Source organism: Chlorocebus sabaeus, chromosome 16 (genome assembly GCF_047675955.1).
Source record: "Chlorocebus sabaeus isolate Y175 chromosome 16, mChlSab1.0.hap1, whole genome shotgun sequence".
In the NCBI taxonomy this organism is placed as follows: domain Eukaryota; kingdom Metazoa; phylum Chordata; class Mammalia; order Primates; family Cercopithecidae; genus Chlorocebus; species Chlorocebus sabaeus.
In genome coordinates, this window is record NC_132919.1 from 63,825,235 (window position 1) to 63,846,414 (window position 21,180).

At 47.4% G+C, this 21,180-nt stretch overlaps 1 protein-coding gene across 1 annotated transcript in view; it reads left to right on the forward strand.

Moving 5' to 3' along the window:
• The window catches only part of MARCHF10 (membrane associated ring-CH-type finger 10), a 113,038-nt gene that overhangs the window by 86,149 nt on the left and 5,709 nt on the right, over window positions 1-21,180 (forward strand). Inside the window, exons 7-9 of the mRNA XM_037993615.2 lie at window positions 2,209-2,375; window positions 4,718-4,827; window positions 16,260-16,373. Of these exons, the coding sequence (XP_037849543.2) occupies window positions 2,209-2,375; window positions 4,718-4,827; window positions 16,260-16,373 (391 nt within the window). The remainder of the gene's footprint in view (window positions 1-2,208; window positions 2,376-4,717; window positions 4,828-16,259; window positions 16,374-21,180) is intronic.

The following is a 21,180-nucleotide window of genomic DNA, read 5'->3' on the forward strand; positions in this document are numbered from 1 at the left end:
TCTGTCTCCACTTTTATTTGTTAAAAAAATTTTTTTTTGCAAAGTAAGGTAGCCAGTGGATCCCCACTTATACCTTTGAGAAGATGGAGGACCTTAAGAGTCAGATATTTATCAACCATAACAAGTTCACCATAGAACCCTTCCTCCTCCTGTTGAGATCAGTGATCTTCGGACCTGCATGACCATCTTAACATTCAGGTTTCTGGACCCCAGATACTGAACCAGAACCTCTAAGGGTGGAGCCCAGGAATCTGTAAAATCTCTACCGGTGAACCCGATGGTCATTTATTTTCTATTGGAAACCACTGATTTAGAGCACTTGTTTCCAAATGCAAATCCCTCGTACTTGCCCAAATTAAAAATCTTCTAGGTCAGGTGCTGTGGCTCATGCCTATAATCCCAGCACTTTGAGAGACCAAGGCAGGCGGATCACCTGAGGTCAAGGGTTCGAGACCAGCCTGGCCAAAATGGTGAAACCCTATCTCTACTAAAAATACAAAAATTAGCCTGGTATAGTGGTGCATGCCTGTAATCCCAGCTACTCAGGAGGCTGAGGCAGGAGAATCGCTTGAAGCCGGCAGAGGTTGCAATGAGCTGAGATTGAACCACTGCACTCCAGCCTGGGTGACAGAGCGAGACTCCATCTCAAAACAAACAACAACAACAACAACAACAAATCTTCTACCACTTTTCTGCCTACCTTCTCAAACTTTCAAGGTCTCCCTCTAGTTTATCTTCACCAGTTGGAGCACTCACTCCCATGTACACATGTTCTTCCTAATTCCTTATGAAAATATGGAAACTATGTTGAAATGTATTAAAGTCTAAATGGTGAAAATGTCTAAGTTATTGAGAATGTCCATAATGGAAAACTATAATTCTGCTCCTTTACACTGAGCTGCTCTTTCATAGGGAAAAAGGTCTTTCAAGAAACTGAGCATATATTTCTACATCCAGAGCAATGTCCGTTTCTTCCTCTTTTGATTTTAGTCTCTAGCCAGTTTCTTTCCCTTGACCAGATGGCCCCCAGTCCCACGAGGACTCAAAAGAAAATAGCCTTAGGCTTCTTAAAACCTCCCAACATAAACATCGACCAGCTATTCTTCACTCACCATTTATTAGACACAAATATCTTTACTTACATTTTCATTAGTTCTTATCTTCATCAGATTCCAGCTGCTTACATTCTGGAATGCTGACATCATTTGTTGGCATGTGTAGTGTTATTTGGGAGCTTGTGTCCAGGTTTATTGGTTCATCATTCACCTAAACCAACATCTATTAAGTGAACTCTGTGTGCAACACCTTGCCAGACACTAGATGTACTTTACAGTTTGCAGAAAAGGTTCCTCATCATCACGCACAGCCAGCCTGGCCACAACCCTGGGAAGCAGGTGGCAGTGATGTTATCACCATGACCCTCATTGTACAGACCCCCAGTGTACATTGTACAGGAGACAGGGTCTTGGGAAGATTAAGGAACTTATCCAACGTCACACAACTGACAAGTTTCAGAGGCTGGCCTCAAACCCAGGCCCCCTGACCACGAATCCTATGCACTCACCAGTATGCCACCCCCACCAACTTCCTATGGCAGGAAGAGGGGCTCATGGCCTTGACTGCAGTTTGGAAATGATTCTGTAGCCATATCCCTTTACCTCTTGATTTATGGTGGCCGTGCTGGTCTTCCAGGTCAGCTCACACGTACCAACAATTGCAAAGAAGCCTGTTACAAGAATCTGTGCCTCGGCCAGGCCCAGTGGCTCACACCTAGAATCCCAGCACTTTGGGAGGCCAAGGCATGTGGATCACTTCAGCCCAGGAGTTCAAGACCAGTCTGGGCAACACAGTGAGACTACATCTCTACAAAATAATTTTTAAAATAGCCAGGTGTGGTGGCATGCACCTGTCATCCCAGCTTCTTGGGAGGCTGAAGTGGGAGGATCACCTGAGCCTGAGGAGGTTGAGGCTGCCGTGGGCCAAGATTGTGCCACTGTACTCCGGCCTGGGCAACAGAGTGAGACTCTGTTTCAAAACAAAAAAGAGAATTTGTGCCTTTATTATTAAAAACCATCTCAGTAGGGTCAGAGGGGGCAGTGGGTGAGTGCCAGGAGCCCTCTTCCTTTACTGCCAATGCCCTGGGAACTGGTATTTGTAGAAACTGTAAACATGTAGCCTCCTGGTCACGAGGGCTTATTTTCCATTTAGTCTCCTGGAGGAGGACTCCGAGGAGGAGGGAGACTTGTGCCGCATCTGTCAGATAGCCGGGGGTTCCCCAAGCAACCCCCTCCTGGAGCCTTGTGGCTGTGTGGGAAGCCTGCGGTTTGTTCATCAAGAGTGCCTGAAAAAGTGGCTAAAAGTGAAAATAACATCAGGTAGGTGGGGAAGGAAGTGCAGCGAACGTGCCACGACATGTAATTAACACGAGGCACCACGGTGTGGGCCTCGGAGCCTTGTCATCTGCTCACTCCCCTCCGCAGAACAGCGACTCAGGGACACGTGGCTGAGCTCCGGATTCTTGCTCATAAAAACTGTCTTTATGGGAGGGAGTTGTGTTTTTTTATTTGTTTGTTTTTTGTTATTTTTTTTAATCTGAGAAAATACTTCTGGAAACAAATACTATTGAATTCTACCTCTGCTTGAGGCTTGAGCAGAGATGCTAAGATCGCCTCTCAGGAGGAAGGAAATAGAAGAAGTGGGTCAGTGGTGGAAGGTCAGCAGACACACAGTAGCCATGCCCAGCTAGCAGACGCCCAGCAAAATACTTCAGAAGGTCCCTCATGAGAGACCCCCAGCATACGCATGCTACTTCCTTTTATTTGGGGGTCACCTAAGAAACTAAACAAAGCTGCCTTTTAGCAATAGGGATAAGAGCGTTGATCTGATTGTCTAGAACCATATGAGATAAATTCCCACGTGCGGATTTTGTCAGTTCCCTAGCGTCTTATAACTGGGTGTGCAGCCCCTTCTCAACTCCCTGAGCAGGTTATAACCTAAATACAACCACATCGGTAGGTCAGCTGTAGTTTTCCGGGCAGAGAACAGAAGATTTCTTTAAAGCATGGCTTTAGGAATGAGATCAACCAAAAAAAAAAAAAAAAAAAAAAAAAAAAAAAAAAAAAAAAGCATGGAACGTCAGTGCGAAGAGCAAGTTGATCAGAAAATAGCTGTGACTTCTTTCAGACACACCTCTCTGAAAACGTATCACCCCACAGCCAGATCCTATTTCTCCCCGTCTTCCATATCCTTCTCCTTAGCAGTCACTATTCCAGGCTGCAGTGAGACTTAGAGCTTTATTCTATCCTCATGAGATGTTGCCACGCCCCCTCGCCAAGAACAGCACACCATGGAATCAGAACGAACACGTGGGGTAATCATATTACTGTCTCATCCATGCAGCCCATTTTATGCAACTTCCCTAGCATAAGAAATGTGAGTCCACTGATCGAGAAGCTTAAATGCATATCCATATAATGAGCAGAGTATTCAGTCCTTCAGAGAGGGAAGAAATGAGTGGATTTTGGTTAACAACTCTGCCATGCAATCCTTTATCTTCCTAGAAATTTGGGCCAATTAACATCTAACACAGAAAAAGTTACCCATGAAACATGTCATGAAAATGCTGCTATGCTCATAAATGTCAATGCTTGTATGGATGTGTTCAGTAGGATTCGATCGGAAGACACATGGGACATTCGGTAGCCTAAAGCGTTACTGAATGATGCTAAAAAAAAAAAAAAAAAAAAAAAAAGTCAAGCAAACAAAATGCAGATAAGGGATTACTTACTGTTCATCCCTGCCCTTTGAAAGTCTCTATTTTTTACTGTTTCTTTATATCCCCAGTGGGGAAATAGAATGGGGGTATGAAACTGCACAAGCCCTATTTTTACCAAACACATGCAGCTAACTAATAGGTCTTCTATTTTCTAATGCATAAAATAAACACCAGTACATCATTAGTCAAAAGCCGCAACTAAGGGGGGACAAAAGACCTGTCTGACAGAATGTTTGCTTAGACATAACAGCCCAGTTCTGCATCTTCCACTTTCGCTTTGGGGAGTAGGATAAAAACGCTGATGTAGAATGCCTGTTTTCATAAAAACAGCAACAAAGGAAGTCTTCTCATATTTCTTTTCCCAGATGAGTCTGAGCTCAGGTTGATGAGCTGGCCGCAGGTACTCCTGTAACTAGCGCCCACACCTGGCCCCTCGCTCCCTCACTGTTCTCAGGTGGGAATGTTACCTGGGCAGGAGCAAAGGCAGATTTTTAAGCCATTGATCGAGAATAGCTTCTACCATCTATTTTGGTCCTCACTAATTTATTTACTTGGACCTGTGTTGGGTCTGCAAGAAAAAAAAAAAAGCCGAATATTCACTCTTTTTACAAACACCTGTGTTACAGACTCTTAGCCTCGCTGCAGCAATTCCAAGTTTATGAACCATCATGTTTATATTTAAATAGAAAGCAGGATCTGCTATTTAAAAGTCATGGGAATTTCACTTCTATGAAGCTTGCATAATAGATGACTACAAAGGAAATTTTTCAGCTCTCAGATTCAAGGTCATGTTCTACAGAAATGGCTGGCTTTAAAGGAAGGTCACTCAAGCTCAGAATTCCTAACACACACAAGTTCACTCTCCAAGTATCACCCGTCCAAAGTGCTAACACAAACAGACCCATGGTTATATGTACAGATAATTCTTTTATCTAATTTAAGGAGCAGATCTTGGTGCCGTGAAGACCTGTGAGATGTGTAAGCAAGGCCTGCTGGTTGACCTGGGTGACTTTAACATGATTGAGTTCTACCAGAAGCACCAGCAATCTCAGGTAAGAAATGTGGCCACTCTGCTCCACGGGCTAAAGTATGTTGGAGGAGCAGGGCGAGAACACGTTCCCTTTTTCCCTGATCTCAGAAATGTAGAAGGTCTCTGCTGGCAGGAGTCTGACAATATCCATTTAGCTTACTTCTCTGAGAAGACCTGCCACTAAATTGGAGTATTAGAGAGCTGAAAAGCCTTTTTGTTTTTTTGAGATGGAGTCTCACTCTGTCGCCCAGGCTGGAGTACAGTGGTGCGATCTCGGCTCACTGCAACTTCCGCCTCCCAGGTTCAAGCGATCCTCCCGCCTCAGCCTCCTGAGTAGCTGGGATTACAGGCGTGCGCCACCACGCCCAGCTAATTTTTGAATTTTTAGTAGAGATGGGGTTTCTCCATGTTGGCCAGCCTAGTCTCGAACTCCTGACCTCAAGTGATCTGCCTGCCTCCACCTCCCAGAGTGCTATGATTACAGGCGTGAGCCACTGCACCTGGCCAAGAGTTGGAAGTCTCATTTGTCCCGGGTTGAGTTTGCCCTGCTGTTGGGGACAAAAGCAAGACGCATCAGTGAGCAACTGGACACAGAGAAATACCAAAAAATTCTGGCAAGCTCCACACCCACATTTGCAGAAGTAATTTAATAACAAGAGAAAAAAAAAAAAATCAGGGTCTTGGAGGAAATGGCCCCTAATTTAAATATCAAGCAACCCTGTGATAAGAAGGAACTGCTTTACCTAGGACTGATAAACATGAGGTAAATGCCTACTGGCTGATCTTTACCACATAGTGAATTAACTCACCTAGGGTATTTGGACTGCATTTCTAATATTGTAAAAAAGTTAGTTACCCTCAGGTGGGAAGTTGATTTATGCCTGAGATAACAGTTAATCACCCAATTCTCAGGCAAACACTCTTCCATTTAGAGCTGTTAGGTTGGTGCAAAAGTAACTGCAGTTTTGCCACTTTCATTGGCAATATCCACAATTACTTCTGCACCAACCTAATACTATTTTGTTCAGTATAGAAGTCACAAGCCACTTGTGGCTAATGAACAGGTGGCTTGTTCTAATCAACATATCCTGTAACATACACACCAAATTTCAAAGACACAGTACCAAAAAAAATACAAAGGGTAATATATCACCTAATTTTAAACACACACCAAGTTTCAAAGACTTAGTACACTTTCCAGTTCAGTATGTAAAGAGCTTGAAGTGGTCACTTCCTTTTAACAAGTAAAAAGCTGAATAAAGTGCAAAATCAACAACCCTTCTTAGATCCATAAGAGAAGTGAGGTCACAGAGCAAATCACTGCCGCTAAAATTGGAGAGACAGGGAGATAGAATCAGTAATCCCAGCACTTTGGGAGGTCAAGGTGGGCGGATCACTTGAGGTCAGAAGTTTGAGGCCAACGTGGCCAACACAGCAAAACCCCATCTCTACTAAAAATACAAAAATCAGCTGGGCGTGGTGGCGCATGCCTGTAATCCCAGCTACTCAGAAGGCTGAGGCTTGAGAATCACTTGAACCTGGGAGGCGGAGGATGCAGTGAGCCGAGATCGCACCATTGCACTCCAGCCTGGGCGACAGTGTGAGACTCCATCTCAAAAAAACAAAAACAAAAATAAAACAAAACAAAAGAAAAAAACGAATCACAACTTACCGGAGCAGAGACTCCTGAGCAGAAAGCTCCGTGGAAACCAATGCTGAACAAGTAACCTTAAGCTGTAGTTAATGAACTGCTGGAGGCTCAGTGTAGACAAGTCTGACAGTCAGAAACTCCAGGGGGACTCCGTCATAGGGGTATCCCCACCCTTCGATGAGGTTTCCATCCAGGAGTGCAAGTGGGTGCTTACAGTGAATAGCAGAGAAAAATTGTTTCATGCTTCCAGCAGGGGGAGGGGGAAGTAACCATTTTGGTGTAAGCCAGAGCTTTCTGTTCTTCCTAACAAAGTCTGCCCTCAGGAAAAACTAACCAGAGCCTAACCTTTGGAGCTTTTATCAGAGCCCCATACCTAACTGGAAGAAGGGAAATACTCAACTCCAGCCCTCTCCAGCCATCTTGTCCCACCTAAGGTGGGAGGGGGAGGATAGAGAAACTGAGAGGCACTTGTGAAGTTCACAGTCCAGAGGCCCAGGCTCACTCAGACTGGGACCTAGAATCTCAAAGGGCTCTAGCACACTTCCCCTCTCCCCACACCTCACCACCACACGGCTAACAACCCATTTATAGCAGTTCCTTTTACCCAGTACATCACGTCTGGTTACCAAGAACAAATTACAAGGCATACTCAAAGGTGAAAAGCACAGTTTGAAGAAACAGAGCAAACACCAGAACCAGACTCTGATGTGGCAGGGATGTTGGAATTACCAGCCCAGGAATGTAAAACACTATGATTAATATGCTAAGAACTGTAACAGGTAAAATAGACAGCACTCAAGAACAGATGGGCAGTGTACACAGAAAGATGGAAATTCTAAGAAAGAAAAAGAAATCGTAGAGATGAAAAACACTAACAAATGAAGAATGCCTTTGATGGGCTTATTAGTAGACTGGATACAACTGAGGAAAGAATCTTTGGCCGGGTGCGGTGGCTCATGCCTATAATCCCAGCACTTTGGGAGGCCAAGACGGGTGGATCACGAGGTCAGGAGATCGAGACCATCCTGGCTAACAGGGTGAAACCCCGTCTCTACTAAAACATAGAAAAAATTAGCCAGGCATGGTGATAGGTACTTGTGGTCCCAGCTACTCAGGAGACTGAGGCTTGAACCCGGGAGGCAGAGCTTGCAGTGAGCCGAGATCACGCCACTGCACTCCAGCCTGGGCGACAGAGCAAGACTCTGTCTCAAAAAAAAAAAAAAAAAAAAAAAAAAATCTTTGAGCTTAAGGCTATCCCAATAGAAACTGCCCAAAATGGAAAAACAGAACAAAGATTGGAAAAAAAAGAAAAGACGACACAGCAGGATATGCAAGAACTTATGAGACAACTATCCAAAAGGTGCAATAGACACACCATGGGAATACCCAGAAGGAGAATAAAGAGAGAAAGGAACAGAGAAGTATTTGAAGCAATAATGATTGAGAATTTCCCCCAAATTAATGTCAGACACCAAATCACAAATCCAGGAAGCTCAGAGAACACCAAACAAGATAAATGCAAAACCCCATCACCATGACATATCATATTTAAAATGGAAAAAAAAAATCAAAGATGAAGAAAAAAAATCCTGTAAGAGGCCAGAGGGGAAAAACACCTTCCTTAAAGAGGAGTAAAGGTAAGAATGACATCTGACTTCCCAGAAAGCAAGAAGAGAGAGAAGCAAAATATTTAAAGTGTTAAAAGAAAAAACTGAACAACCTAGATTTCTCTACCCTGCAAAATTATCCTTCAAGAGCACAGGAGAAATAAAGATTTTCTCAGGCAAATACTTAATGCCAAAAAAAGTAAAATATCAAAAAAAAAAAAGAATGTAAAAATTACATACGGAAATGATCATTTGAAAATATTAGGTTAATAAATTATATTGTTAAAATTAATTTCACCAGTTTCTTTTTACTTCTTTAATGTGGCTACTAGAAATTTTAAAATTACATCTGTGATGTGCGTTTGTACCTCTGAGTGTATTCTATTGGATGGGGCTGATCTGGAAGGTGATTTCCACATTATAAGCAGTCAATAGATATTGACCAGACCTTATTTTTGGTCAGCGTTTTGACAGTTAAGTCAAAATGATTTGTGTGAGTCTGGGCAATTCTGCAGTTTCCTTGTTTAAATGTTTAAGGGTGTAGACCAAAGAACAAAATACTGACAAGAATGAAGGCTATTTGAAGAGTTCAATGAGTAAGTTAGGGCATAATGCCACAGCAGCATTATAGCGGTTAGGCATGAGGAGGTTAGAGAAAGAAAAGGAAAAAAGAGAAAAGAAGACAGGAAGAGAAGGGAGGGCAGGGAAGGGGAAAGGAGAAGGGCTTCTTGAGAAATAAATAGTGTTTTGAGGCCTGAAGGTCTCACATCACTGCATCATAACCACCAGGCACTAAGATCTGAGACGATAAACAGAGCGACTCACATTCCTGGACGCTGAGCATGTGGGAGGCGAAATTTTTAAAGAAACCAGAACCTCTCAGTGCCCGAGGTCAGGTGCCAGCCAGGGCGCCGACAGGTTCATCTCAAGAAATAGATCATTTTGGGCAACGGAGCCTGCCAAATCTCCTAAGGAAGACGTGTTCACATGAGGATGGGTCACCCAGAATACTGTCTATCAGAGCAATCTACAGACATCACAAACACCATGCAGCCCAGGGGAATGCCTTGCCTAGAAAAGACCCCTTTTGGCCCCAAGCCTTTCCACATGGTTCTCCCTCTGCCAAGCTGCTGCCACCATCTAATGTCCTTTATCAATGGTATTTATAGAACTGACCCAGCAGCAGCGCATTTTTCCATCCGTACTAAGATGTGTGCACTCAGGTAGTCTGAGGCCGCGTGTCCCACTGAAAAGCCTACCAGCTTTGATTAAGATCTCAATCTAAACCCTACTCTCTTCCCCAGAGTGGCCTCGTGACCTTGAGGAAACTATGGCAACTCTCTGGACCTCAGCTCTCTCATCTGTAGAAGGTGAGAGATGTTAACTCACACCTCACAGGTTTGGATGTAGGAAAAGACTCGAGTACATCACCTCATAGACAGAGTGTGTGCAGAGAAGGCTCCACGCACGAGAATTGTCAGATTATAGCTGTAGAGACACTCAACTAACTTGGCACTCAGGGGAGAAAGCTAAGTGCACCAATGACTGCCCTCGAGTCCATCAGTGATGGACCAACCCAACCGGGTCACATCCATATCCTCGGCCCCACGGCACCCTCCGAGTTGAGATAACTGGCTACAAGCACCTTCTAGAACGAACTATAACAGTAATTGTATCAGCCAGGATCTGGTTGGAAGAGATGGTGGCACACTCAAAAGGGGCAAGTGAAGAAGGCAGAAGGGAAGAGGGAAATGTGGGCAGCAAAAGAAAGCAGCAAGGAACGAGGAGGTGTCCTGGGTCTAGCAGTGTGGCCAGGATCATGAGCACTGTAGCTAAGGGACAGCCACCAGCAGCCTGGGGCCTTCAGCAGAACACAGCAACCACTGTCACACCACACCCAGCAGAGAGGGACCGGGGAAGAGACACCCAGCTTCTCCCTCCTCCACCCTCGGGTCTCCTGCCGGGGCCTCCCATGTGCCAAACACAGTGGGATGCCAGAGGGCAAGGGAGCCCGGCTGGGGAAAGCCATGGGGCTGACCCCTGGGCCACAGAGCAGAAGGGGCACGGATCTGCAGGGGAAACAGAAAGCATCCAGCACAGTCACTGCTCCACGTGGAAGCAGGAATGATTTTAAATTTGTTTCAGTGAGAACTTCACAGGCCATCAGAGCCTTTTGGAAATGCCCACATTATCATCCCAGGTGGCATCTAGGCTGCCAGGCCCACCCTGTGGGGAGAGCAGGTCATAGCACGGGCAGCTGCTGTCTGACGGTGGCTGAGGGCTCACACCTCACTGCAGTCCTGACTGTACCCATGACCTGCTGGGAATTCATAGTGCCTGTCTGCTCACAGGCTGGGCGAAACTCCAGACCCCAGGGGGACTGACTTGGGCGAATTCTGAAGCTCACCATGGATAAAGACTGAAGCAACTGTTGTTGAACACAAAGATATCTACAATATCACTGAACCTCAGCTCATCCCCGAGGCGCAGCGAGCCCACTGAGGGGACAAGCCCAGCTCCGGGGGGGCCGTCAGTCTGGCCTTGGAGGTGACGTGGACACCTGTGCCTTGTGTGCCTGGTCCCTTCCCCTTGCTCCCAAACCTGGCTCACCAGGGCCTCCTGGTCACCCCCCACTGCTTGTTCTTGGCAAATGGGTTCCCTTCTGGAGAAGTGGCACCACTTTCTACGTGTACAAGTCTGGACATGTACCAAAAAGAGGGCAAAACCAAAAGAAACCTAGAACTGGCTTCAGCTCAGCCTGGTTCTCACTTGACCTCAAACTAACTGACTAGTGAACTGACTGTTTTTCTTATATATTTTCCCACTTAGACAATTTTTTTGTTTTTGCTTTTGTTTAATTACAAAAACCATACAAAAATTTCTTATAATTTACCACCCAAAATGGCAACTTCTAACATTTAGCTGCAGGTCGTTTTTTCTATTAAAATGGTGATACCCAGGCCCAACCCAGGTCTAACCCCAGCTCTGGGATGGGGCCAGGGTCCCTCCTGGGTTCAAGGGATCCTCCTGCCTCAGCCTCCTAAGTAGCTGGGTCCACAGGTGCGTGCCACCACAGCCTGCTTTTTTTTTTTTTTTTTTTTTTTTTTTAAGAGATGGGGTCTGTCTCACTTTGTTGCCCAGGCTGGTCTCAAAATCTTGGGCTCAAGTGATCTTCCCACCTTGGCCTCCCTCCCAAAGTGCTGGGATTATAGGTGTGAGCCACCACACCCAGCCAGTTTAACTGACTTTTCAAATACTTACTGAACACCCGCTGCCTGTGAGCTACTGTGCTGGAAATGCTGCCGGTACCCAAGACCTGGAGGGGGTACAACCAGCAGCAAACACTGGAGTGAGCGATCCCTGCGGGTGGAGGTCAGAACGAGGACCGTGCAGGCCGCTGGGGGAACAGCTGTGGGGCTCCAACTTGCTCTCCGAACCAGAGAAGGCCCTTCTGAAGAAGAGATGTTTAAAAGCGGAAGGAAAGAGAGGAGCGGGCCTTCTATCCACTGGGCCTTCTATCCACCGGGCCTTGGAGTGAAGTCTGTGACATCTGGGATGGACGCCTCACCTGGGACCTGAGCACAGATCAGACCGTGTCCTGTAGTTGCCCGGTCAGCACTGTCGGTGGCCTCTGAGGGTGTGAAGGGGCCGCCATCAGAGCACGTTTTTCTACCTTAGTTCTGTACTTCTGGTGGGAGCAGAGCAGATGCCGCTCACAGGCGCTAACAGGGCTCCAGTACGGGCCCCAAGGTCAAGGCCTGCTACCAGGCCTCAAGCGGCTAGATTAGGAACTCCTACAAGCCTCTGGAGAGGGGATCATTAGACAAGAGCAGCTGTGGGGCCCCAGGGACCTGGCGGTTTCATCTCAGGTCTGTCAGGGCCTGGGGCAGTACAGCCCTCCTTTCCCCTGACTCTTTCGGTAGTGCCGTGTGTGAGGCCGGCCTACATTTGCTCCTGTGAGCGTTGGCTGTTGCCTGGAAGCAGGACTCATACTGGATTCTAGTTGGGCGCTTGGATTTGGGGTGGAGGGCAGAACTCCTGGATACCAGCATGCAGCGATCCAAATAACATTCCAGCCTCCAAAATGGATGAGGATAAAACAGGTTTAAGGAAAGTTTAGGTCACAGGTTACACACTCAAATACCATAGAGCCCAGGCAGACAACAAATGATGGTAATCTTCTAGGTATCCTGCCATTGGGCATGGTGGCATTTGTGGCAAAATGAAAAGCGCTCTCCCCAACTAAAGATGGTCGTGCTCTTCTTTTCTACCTTCCTTCTTGCTTCCTTCCATCCAACCAGAGCACATCCACAGGCCAGATTCAGCTTAGCAGCTACCAAGTGCTCACCCTTAGTTTAGAACAGTGGTTCTCAAAAATGGGTGGTCCCCAAACCAGCAGCATTAGCATCACCTGGGAACTTGTCGGAAGGACACATTCTTGGGCTCCACTCCAGTCCAACTGAATCAGAACTGCAGGGAAGAAAGGAGGAGCAGTGAAGCTGGGCACAGTGGCTCACGCCTGTAATCCCAACACTTTGAAAGGCCGAGGCTGGTAGATTACTTGGGGTCAGGAGTTCGAGACCAGGCTGGCCAACATGGTGAAACCCCATCTCTACTAAAAATACAAAAATTAGCTGGGCGTGGTGGCGCACACCTGTAATCCCAGCTACTCGGGAGGCTGAGGCAGGAGAATCCTTAAACCTGGGAGGCAGAGGTTGCAGTGAGCCCAGATAACACCATTGCACTCCAGCCTGGGTGACAGAGTGAGACTCTGTCTCAAGAAAAGAGGAGAAGGGGGAGGAGAGAGGAGGGGAGGGGAGGGGAAGGGACTGCCTAGCAACTGTGTTTGAAAAGGGCTGCTCAGCATTTCTGATGCACGTTAAAGCTGGAGCCACTAGATTCAAACGTTGTGGCTGAATGGGTCACTGTATAATCCATCAGAATTTTGCATTTTTTTCTCATTACTTCATCTGTGCATATATTTATAGAGCATGCACAGTATACCAGGCACTGGACCAGGCACTAGGAGTCAGGAGCAAACAAGACAGATGCAGGCCTTGCTCTCAAAGATCTTACACCCAATTTACCTGGAATCCTGTCTTTAAATCTTGCCTCTTGTAGGATGTGGTTTTTTTGTGAGATCCCATATATTAGCTTACTTTACTACCACGCTTTGGGGAAACAGGCAGAACAGAGGTTACTTCTCCTCCATTAGAAGTTGAGTCACTTTGGCCCTGCACAGTTAAAACTCTGCCTAAAGTCACAGTGTCCAGTGGCCCTACACTGCCCACCTCAGCCGGAAGCACTTTCCAAGTAAGGCGCACTCCATTGCTCGCTGTGCATTGGAACGCACCCCTGCCGCCCTTGCTCTGCCACACAGGAGAGTCTCAGTGGGCCTCAGGCTGTCATTGCTCTGAAGCACAGGCCTGGCCTGGCTCCATCTCAGCCAAGGACAGATGTCCTCAGACACACGCAGTCACCTAATCACCCTTATACCTGGGAGCACTGTTGAACATATCTGAAGACTTGATAGAACGTTCAGCCAGGCCGTCAGCTTCTTTAAGTGGAATATATTGAGAATTTCCACCAGTAGCAAGTCTCTTGGCCTAAATGAATATTAGCAAAATGGAGAAAACAACTGGCAGGTGGGCTGAGATCTCTGGAGCGCTTGTGCACTGTTTCACATGCCTTCTCCTTTTTAATGTCCCCGTCCCCTCCTATTAATGCCACCCCCATTCCCTTCAGTCTGGCACACAAAGGGAACTCCACGTGGGAGTCAAAGTGTGACGTGATTGGGACAAGGAAGGAGTGGATCGGCCATAGCTCCCATAAGCACTGCTCCAAAACCTCGTTCATTTGGCCCTGGCCGGCCAAGTGCAGTGGAACTCTTTGAGTTAACAAATGCCTCCCACTTGTAGCTCAGGAGTATAAAGGCTGATTCGGAGTTGACTATCACACGCCTGCTCTGACTGGTGGGCTGAGCCCCTTTGTCAAGCATCACCAGCTCTGCAAAGGGCGCACATAAAGGAACCGAGCCGGCGAGATTGATGGCACCGTGTGACAGGTTCCCTCCCACAGACCAGAGAAGAGACACAATCTGCTAGAAGTGACTTTTCAAATTATCTGCAGAAAACATTAGTGGATATTTTCCCATCTGCATGCCTCTGGGCCTTATTGAGTCATAAAAAGTAAATGATTTCCCTGAATGCTTTGACAAACCTGATAGTTCCAAGCCCTTTTCTAGCTGATTGATTTGCCATTATGCATCCGAGTGTCTCCAGGATAAAAGCTGGCTGGCAAAGAGCACTGGTGAGAGAACCACTGGCAGCTTTTGCAGGAGGAAGCCGGGGCTGAGGAAAACAAACAAGGGCCAAGGCTTGGTTGGTGAGGAGGAGCTAAAAGCCAGGTGAGAAAGGATTCTCAGAAGAGGTGGTTGGCGAGACAGTTGGAGGCAGGCACAGACTCATGGGGAGGGCAGGAGGAGGCAATTAAAACAGAAAAAGTGGCTGGGCAGGGTGGCTCATGCCTGTAATCCCAGCACTTTGGGAGGCCAAGGCAGGTGGATCACCTGAGGTCAGGAGTTCGAGACCAGCCTGGCCAACATGATGAAACCACATCTCTACTAAAAATACAAAAATTAGCTGGGCGTGGTGGTGCATAACTGTAATCCCGGCTACTCGGGAGGCTGAGGCAGGAGAATTGCTTGAACCTGGGAGGCGGAGGTTGCAGTGAGCGGAGATCGCGCCATTGCACTCCAGCCTGGGCGACAGAGCAAGACTCTGTCTCAAAAATAAAATAAATAAAACAGAAAAAGTGAAAACAAGCAACTTGTTCTTTGCTCGCCCTAGGCCAAGGTCAGCAGAGCACAAAAAAGCACGACCAAAGGCTAAAAATAGGAGGCTAACCGCTAAGGACAGAGGATTGGGGCCTTCGAAGATGGATCTGTAGAATGGTGGAGAGGCCTGCAGCGGTGACCTCAGGGCCAGCTGTCACCAAGATCCAGAGTTGGCCCTGATTCAGAAGGAAGAGCGCATCAATCCTTCCTCAACTTCTGTGCCTTTTCTGGCAGCTGCTTGGTCCTGGGAGAGGTGGGTTCTGTGCCAACCTCCTGAGCTGCGCTGGATCTAATGAGAACGGGGAGATGTGGCACCCGCGCTGCTGCAGGAAGGAGGCAGCCAAGACACTGAGCGCTCACTGTGTCATTCATGCCCACCCTTCGTTATCCTGGACCGACAGAGTCACAGCTGCAACCTTTCCCAAGGGTGACAGAAGGGGCCATGCCCTCTGCTGGGAACTCCAGTCCCCGGGGGCTGGGTGGCTTTGTGAGCACCGCCTGGCCCATCCCAAGACCCCCACTCAGGGGAAAGACGGGGACTGAAAGGGCCTTCCCCTCCGTCCCCTATAGAGGGATAGGAGTAGTTGTTACTAACACCGCTGATTTGTGGAAGGTCTGTGAAAGGTCTAGAGTGAGCACAGCCACTCTTTGCAGCAAAGCCGAAGTGCTGAGGACACAGAAGCACCATGGCCAGCCAGACCATCACATCCTCCTTGTGTAGCGCCTGTTCTGAGCACGAGTGAGAGAAACGAAACACAGCCCACTCCTCAAGAAAAAGCGGAAATGTTAAGTGCAAAAGGTGGTATGCAAGATCAAGACGAATGCTTAGGGACTGGGGAGCAAAGGAACGACAGGGGCAAAAAAGGCTCCTCAGGAAGCCTTCCACAAGGGGACATCTGTGACTGCTGAGAACGTTACAGACACGGCCTGGTGCATCTCTGTTGTAGGACATCCAGCTTGTACTGGAGCTGTTTACGGATGAAGTTCTCTCCCCCACACCAGGTGATGGCGTCCCAGCATGGAGTTCTGAGGCTTGTTGCCCTGTGTTCCCCACAACATCCAGCTCAAGGCTTTGCATACGTAACTGCTCAATAAATGTGGAATGGGATCGAGCCTGGAAAATGGAACTTTCTCAAAGCATCCTCCACTAGAGAGTAAAAAATCCCAGGGGAGTGACGGTCCTGGCCTCTACCCTGGATCTCCTCCTGCTCTGTCTTCTGGTCCCCAAGAGCAGGCCTTGCCTTGGAGCTTGGGCTCTGGTCCTAGTTCTTGTCACCTCTTAGCCTTGTTACCCTGCACCCCACAATTTAGACCATGACTATTTTACAGATGAACTGAAGAGCTTTCTTTTCCATTTGTAGGCACAAAACGAGCTGATGAATTCAGGCTTGTACCTGGTGCTGCTGCTTCACCTCTATGAGCAGAGGTTTGCAGAACTCATGAGGCTGAATCACAACCAGGTGGAAAGAGAGCGGGTAAGTCTGGCTGTGACCCAGAGCTGCCCGGTGGCAGCCCTGAAAACCCTGCAGTGCTGTTTATTAGATGTGCAAGCTGTTGAGGTCCTCACAGTCACTTGGGAGGATATGGGACTGTCATTGTTAGGACTAAGATTTAGCAGCTGCTAAATGTATACACGGTGACCCTCTGGCTGAAAAGTAAGTGATGATCATGTAATTGCTTATTATTGAACATGAGTAGTAATTAAATGGTCATCAATGGTCATATAAGTGAGTGAGCCTCTAGGGATATTTGCCCCCTAAAACTAGAGGACAGCAAGGATGCAGGGGCTGGTTGTGTATTATGTGTGGGCACCCCCAATGCCTGCACATGGAGGACCTGTGAAAAAGAGGGACCTGGCTGGGTGTGATGGCTCATGCCAATAATCCCAGTGCTTTGCGAGGCCGAACTAGGAGGATCACTTGAGGCCAGGAATTTGAGACCAGCCTGGGCAACACAGCGAGACCCCATTTCTACAAAAATGAAAATATATATTTAAAAAAAAGAAAGAGGAATCTTCCCCACAAGAGACTGCCTGGGCCCCCAGGACATGTTATGCCAGCATATGTACCTGTTGAAAGAGACAGGCTGCCAAGAAATAAAGATGATGATAGTGGCACCATTTGTCATTAGAGAAGATGATATATTTACCAGGAGTGATCATCTGTAGCTGCCCTTTCTTCAGCAGAACTGGGGCTCTCTAGGAGACCCCATGGTGTGCAGGGAGAAGCCTAGTCCTCCTCCTAACTGGAGCCTGGCCTTAACAAAGTCAACCAAAATGAGGGAGTTGGATGGGTCCACCTCTGCAGTGTCTTAGTACACTTGGTCATTGTCAAATCAGCACCTTGAGCCTCAAGGGATTTCCCGCTTTGTCAAATGCCTCTCTGTGCCTGCCCAGGCAGGGGCACTGTGAGGACAGGTTACCACCCTTACCCCTAAGGTCATGCCAGGGGCTGGTCTGCTGGCAGTGTTTTGGATCCCAGGATCCTCAAGGGGTACCTTGAGCCTTGGCTCTTGACCTCTGGCTTAGCTCTGGACCTTGATGCTTGGCTCTGGACCTCTGCTCGTGTCAGAAGGTCATGACTAGAAAGTGAGCCAGTGTGGCAGTAGACAAGCCAGATGGTGCCACAAGGCAGTTTTAATGACACTGCCACCCCATCCTGTACACCTTTCCTTCTTTTTATTTTCTTCTCTCCTCTCTTCCTCTCTCTCTCACTTTCTCCCCAGTCACTTCACATGGACAAGAGACACCTGCCATATGTCATTCTACATGTAATTCCTTACATGGCTGCAGACTCTGTATGACCATGGACTGTTTCCATCCATTTAGAGCCATCCCTATTTAAAATGCTAGGGCCGGGCGCGGTGGCTCACACCTGTAATCCCAGCAATTTGGGAGGTCGAGCTGGGTGGATCACTTGAGGTCAGGAATTTGAGACCAACCTGGCCAACATGGTGAAACCCTGTCTCTACTAAAATTACAAAAAAATTAGCTGTGTGTGGTGGCACACGCCTGTAATCCCAGCTATTCGGGAGGTTGAGGCAGGAGAATCACTTGAACCCAGAAGACAGAGGTTGCAGTGAGCCGAGATTGTGCCACTGCACTCCAGCCTGGGTGACAGAATGAGACTGTCTCAAAAAAAAAAAAAAAAAAAAAAAAAAAAAGTCAGTCATGAGAAACCTAGATTTTTTTTTTTTCTGGCTTACCTTCTCTCCTTAGACCCTGAGCTCTCAATTAAGAAAACAGGCTGGGGATCTGCCAAGACATCTCCTCAAGAATCTCACCCTCATTTTGACCCAGGCCTGTCCTTCCTAAACTCTTCCATGGTTTTAATGGTGACATAAATTTCTCAGAGAAATATATTTTTTAAAAAAGAAAAGTACTAGAAGCAGGAAATGATTCTTTGTTAACATTTCTGTAACCTTATTTTCATGATTCCACATCTTTTTAATGAACTTTTTATTGCACATTGAACTTCAAAGCATCCGGGGTTGATATAGGTTACAGATGGCCCTAAGAGCAGTGAGCCAATGCAAGCAGCATTAGCCACCAGGCCTGCAAAGCAAACATGACGAACGACAAACAGTACAACCCAACGGATGAAGACCAAAGCCCTAAAGCACTGCCTCTAAAGAAACTTCCAGTAAATCTGTCCTGGACTAGGAAGAAGTTGTACCAGGAGCAAGCTGGGAACCAGAGCAAAAAGCAGCAGGAGGGACCAGGGACACTCTTCTCTCACCACAAGCTCACATGGAATTGGAGAAACCCTGAAATTGATCTCACACACTTAGACTACCAAGCAATAACAGGTACAGATAACCAGTGAAGAGGCACCCAGGCCAGGTGCCATTGACGCTGCAAGGAGGTTGACACTGCAGTGAGCCATGATTGTGCCACCGCACTCCAGCCTGGGTGACAGAGCAAGACCCTGTTTAAAAAAAAAAAAAAAAGGCACCCAAATGAAAGTAGGAAACAAACTGGCTCTTGTTAAATTCACACTTCTTGATTTGCATCTCAGTAATTTCTTGTAGAAAACACTCAGAATCTGATAGTAACATTTAGCAAAAGAGAGGCATTAAGTTAGGAGAGAAGTCCTTCCCTCTCCTTTATCTACCAGAACTGTTGAACTCACTCACATTGTGTTTCTTGGTTGTGTCTCATGAAGAGACCTAGTGATGGATTCCTGTTTTTTTGTTTTGTTTTTTATTTTTTTGAGACAGAGTCTTGCTCTGTCGCCCAGGCTATAATGCAGTGGCACAATCTCAGCTCACTGCAACGTCCGCCTCCGGGGTTCCAGTGATTCTTCTGCCTCAGCCTCCTGAGTAGCTGGGATTATCGGTGTGCGCCACCATGCCCGGCTAATTTGTGTATTTTTGGTAGAGGCAGGGTTTCACCATGTTGGTCAGGCTGGTCTGGAACTCCTGACCTCAGGTGATCCGCCCACCTTGGCCTTCCAAAATGCTGGGATTACAGGTGTGAGCCACCGCTCCTTGCTGACAAATACCTCTTAATGGTGGTGATCCTTTCTCATCCATTCATGCACTGCCCTGTACCAGGTGCTGAGATGAGGATCAGGGAAACAAGCTGCTAGACACTAGTCATGACGCCATGATATCCCTTTCCGTAAAGAGCATGTGAAGGAGTTGAAAAAGGAGACACATATTTATAAAACCAGGAAATAACTGGAAAGTAGCACCTGTGCAAGAGAACTAGTGGACCCAGTGAATTCTTAGAGGCTGTGAAATTGACAACATAAGCTCTTCCCTGGCTGGGGCTCCCTGGGGCTTCCTGCAATCCCATAAACAACTGGTCTCAGTGAAGTTGTGAGCTATTTGAATGCAAAGCCAGGCCTTCTATGCCTGTCTCTCATAATGCTGGGCACACAGTGAGTCACATCTGACTGCTGACCATGTCCCTGGCACTACGGATGCCAGGAGCACTGAGTGTTTACAGACATCCCAAGTGATTCTGCCAGATAAGGAAGTGGCCCGCATGGGCTGGGGGCACTCATTAACAACTTGGGCATGGGAACCTTTATCTCTTTTGTATCTCACAGGCCTCCAGTGCCTAGAAAATGCCTAGTACCTAATAGGTGCTCAGTAACGTTCTGATGCACCGTCAACTACTCAATCAGAACCTACTTTTTCCAGGAGGCGAGTCCTGAGTTATGTTTTGGAGAAAGTGATGGTACAAAATTTGCAGAGAGAACAATCTTCTAGGTAAAGGAATACTTCCAAGTTCAACATATATTATTTACTCAAAGATTTTCTTTCTCTTTTTGAGACAGGGTCTCACTCTGTTGCCCAGGCTGGAGTGCACTGGCAGGATGACAGCTCACTGCAGCTTGAATGCCTAGGCTCAAGTGATCCTCCCACCGCAGCCTCCTGAGTAGCTGCGATGCGTCCACCACTACGCCTGGCTAATTTTTTATTTTTTGTAGAGATGGGGTCTTGCTTACCCAGGCTGGTCTTGAATTCCTTGTCTCAAGAAATCCTCCCACCTCGGCCGCTATTCAAAGATTTTCTGCAAACCTACTATGTACTAGCCTCTAAACTAGATTCTGGGAATACAAAGATGATTAAGACACTCTTTTCCTAGAAGAGACTCAGAGTCTGAGGGCAGAACACACATGTAACCAAGAGTATCCACAAATGTGCCTGTGCTGTAACGGAAGGTTGGGTCAGATGTGGGGAACACAGAGCAGTCGGATGAAATGGGGCACTGCCATTCTCACCCCCGTCTTCTGCCCCTCCTGTAGGACAGACCTCCAGCCCAGCTCTTCGGGGACACGTGCCAATGCTTCTGAGGCCTCACTTTTCATCCAATCAGATTGTGCCCTTTGCAATCAGTGTTCCCACTTCTTTGGGAGGCTGGTGGCAAACCTGCTTCCATTACTGCTCTCATCAATGGATCCACTGTGGGGATGATGTTGACCCAGAATCCTGAAGGGTTTGGCAGATGGGCAAGGATAGGTGTGATGGGAGTATTCCATGCAGAGGGAAATGGAAACGCACAGAGACATGGAAAGAGCTGCATGTTTGGGGAAAGTCAGGGAGGTGTGTGGCCAGGAAGGGCAGAGAAAGAGCCTAAGGTGCAGGCAGGGAGCGGGAAGGGTTTGTGAGTGGCTCTGGAGGCCATGGAACAGTTTCCAGCCTGGGATTGGCAGGCCAGGAGATGTGGGTTTTGCGGGGAGAACTTGGGCAGCCACACTGGAGGGGAAAGAAAACCGCTGGCAGGCTGCTGCAATGGCACGGGGTAATAAGGGGGACCACGTGGGGAGCATC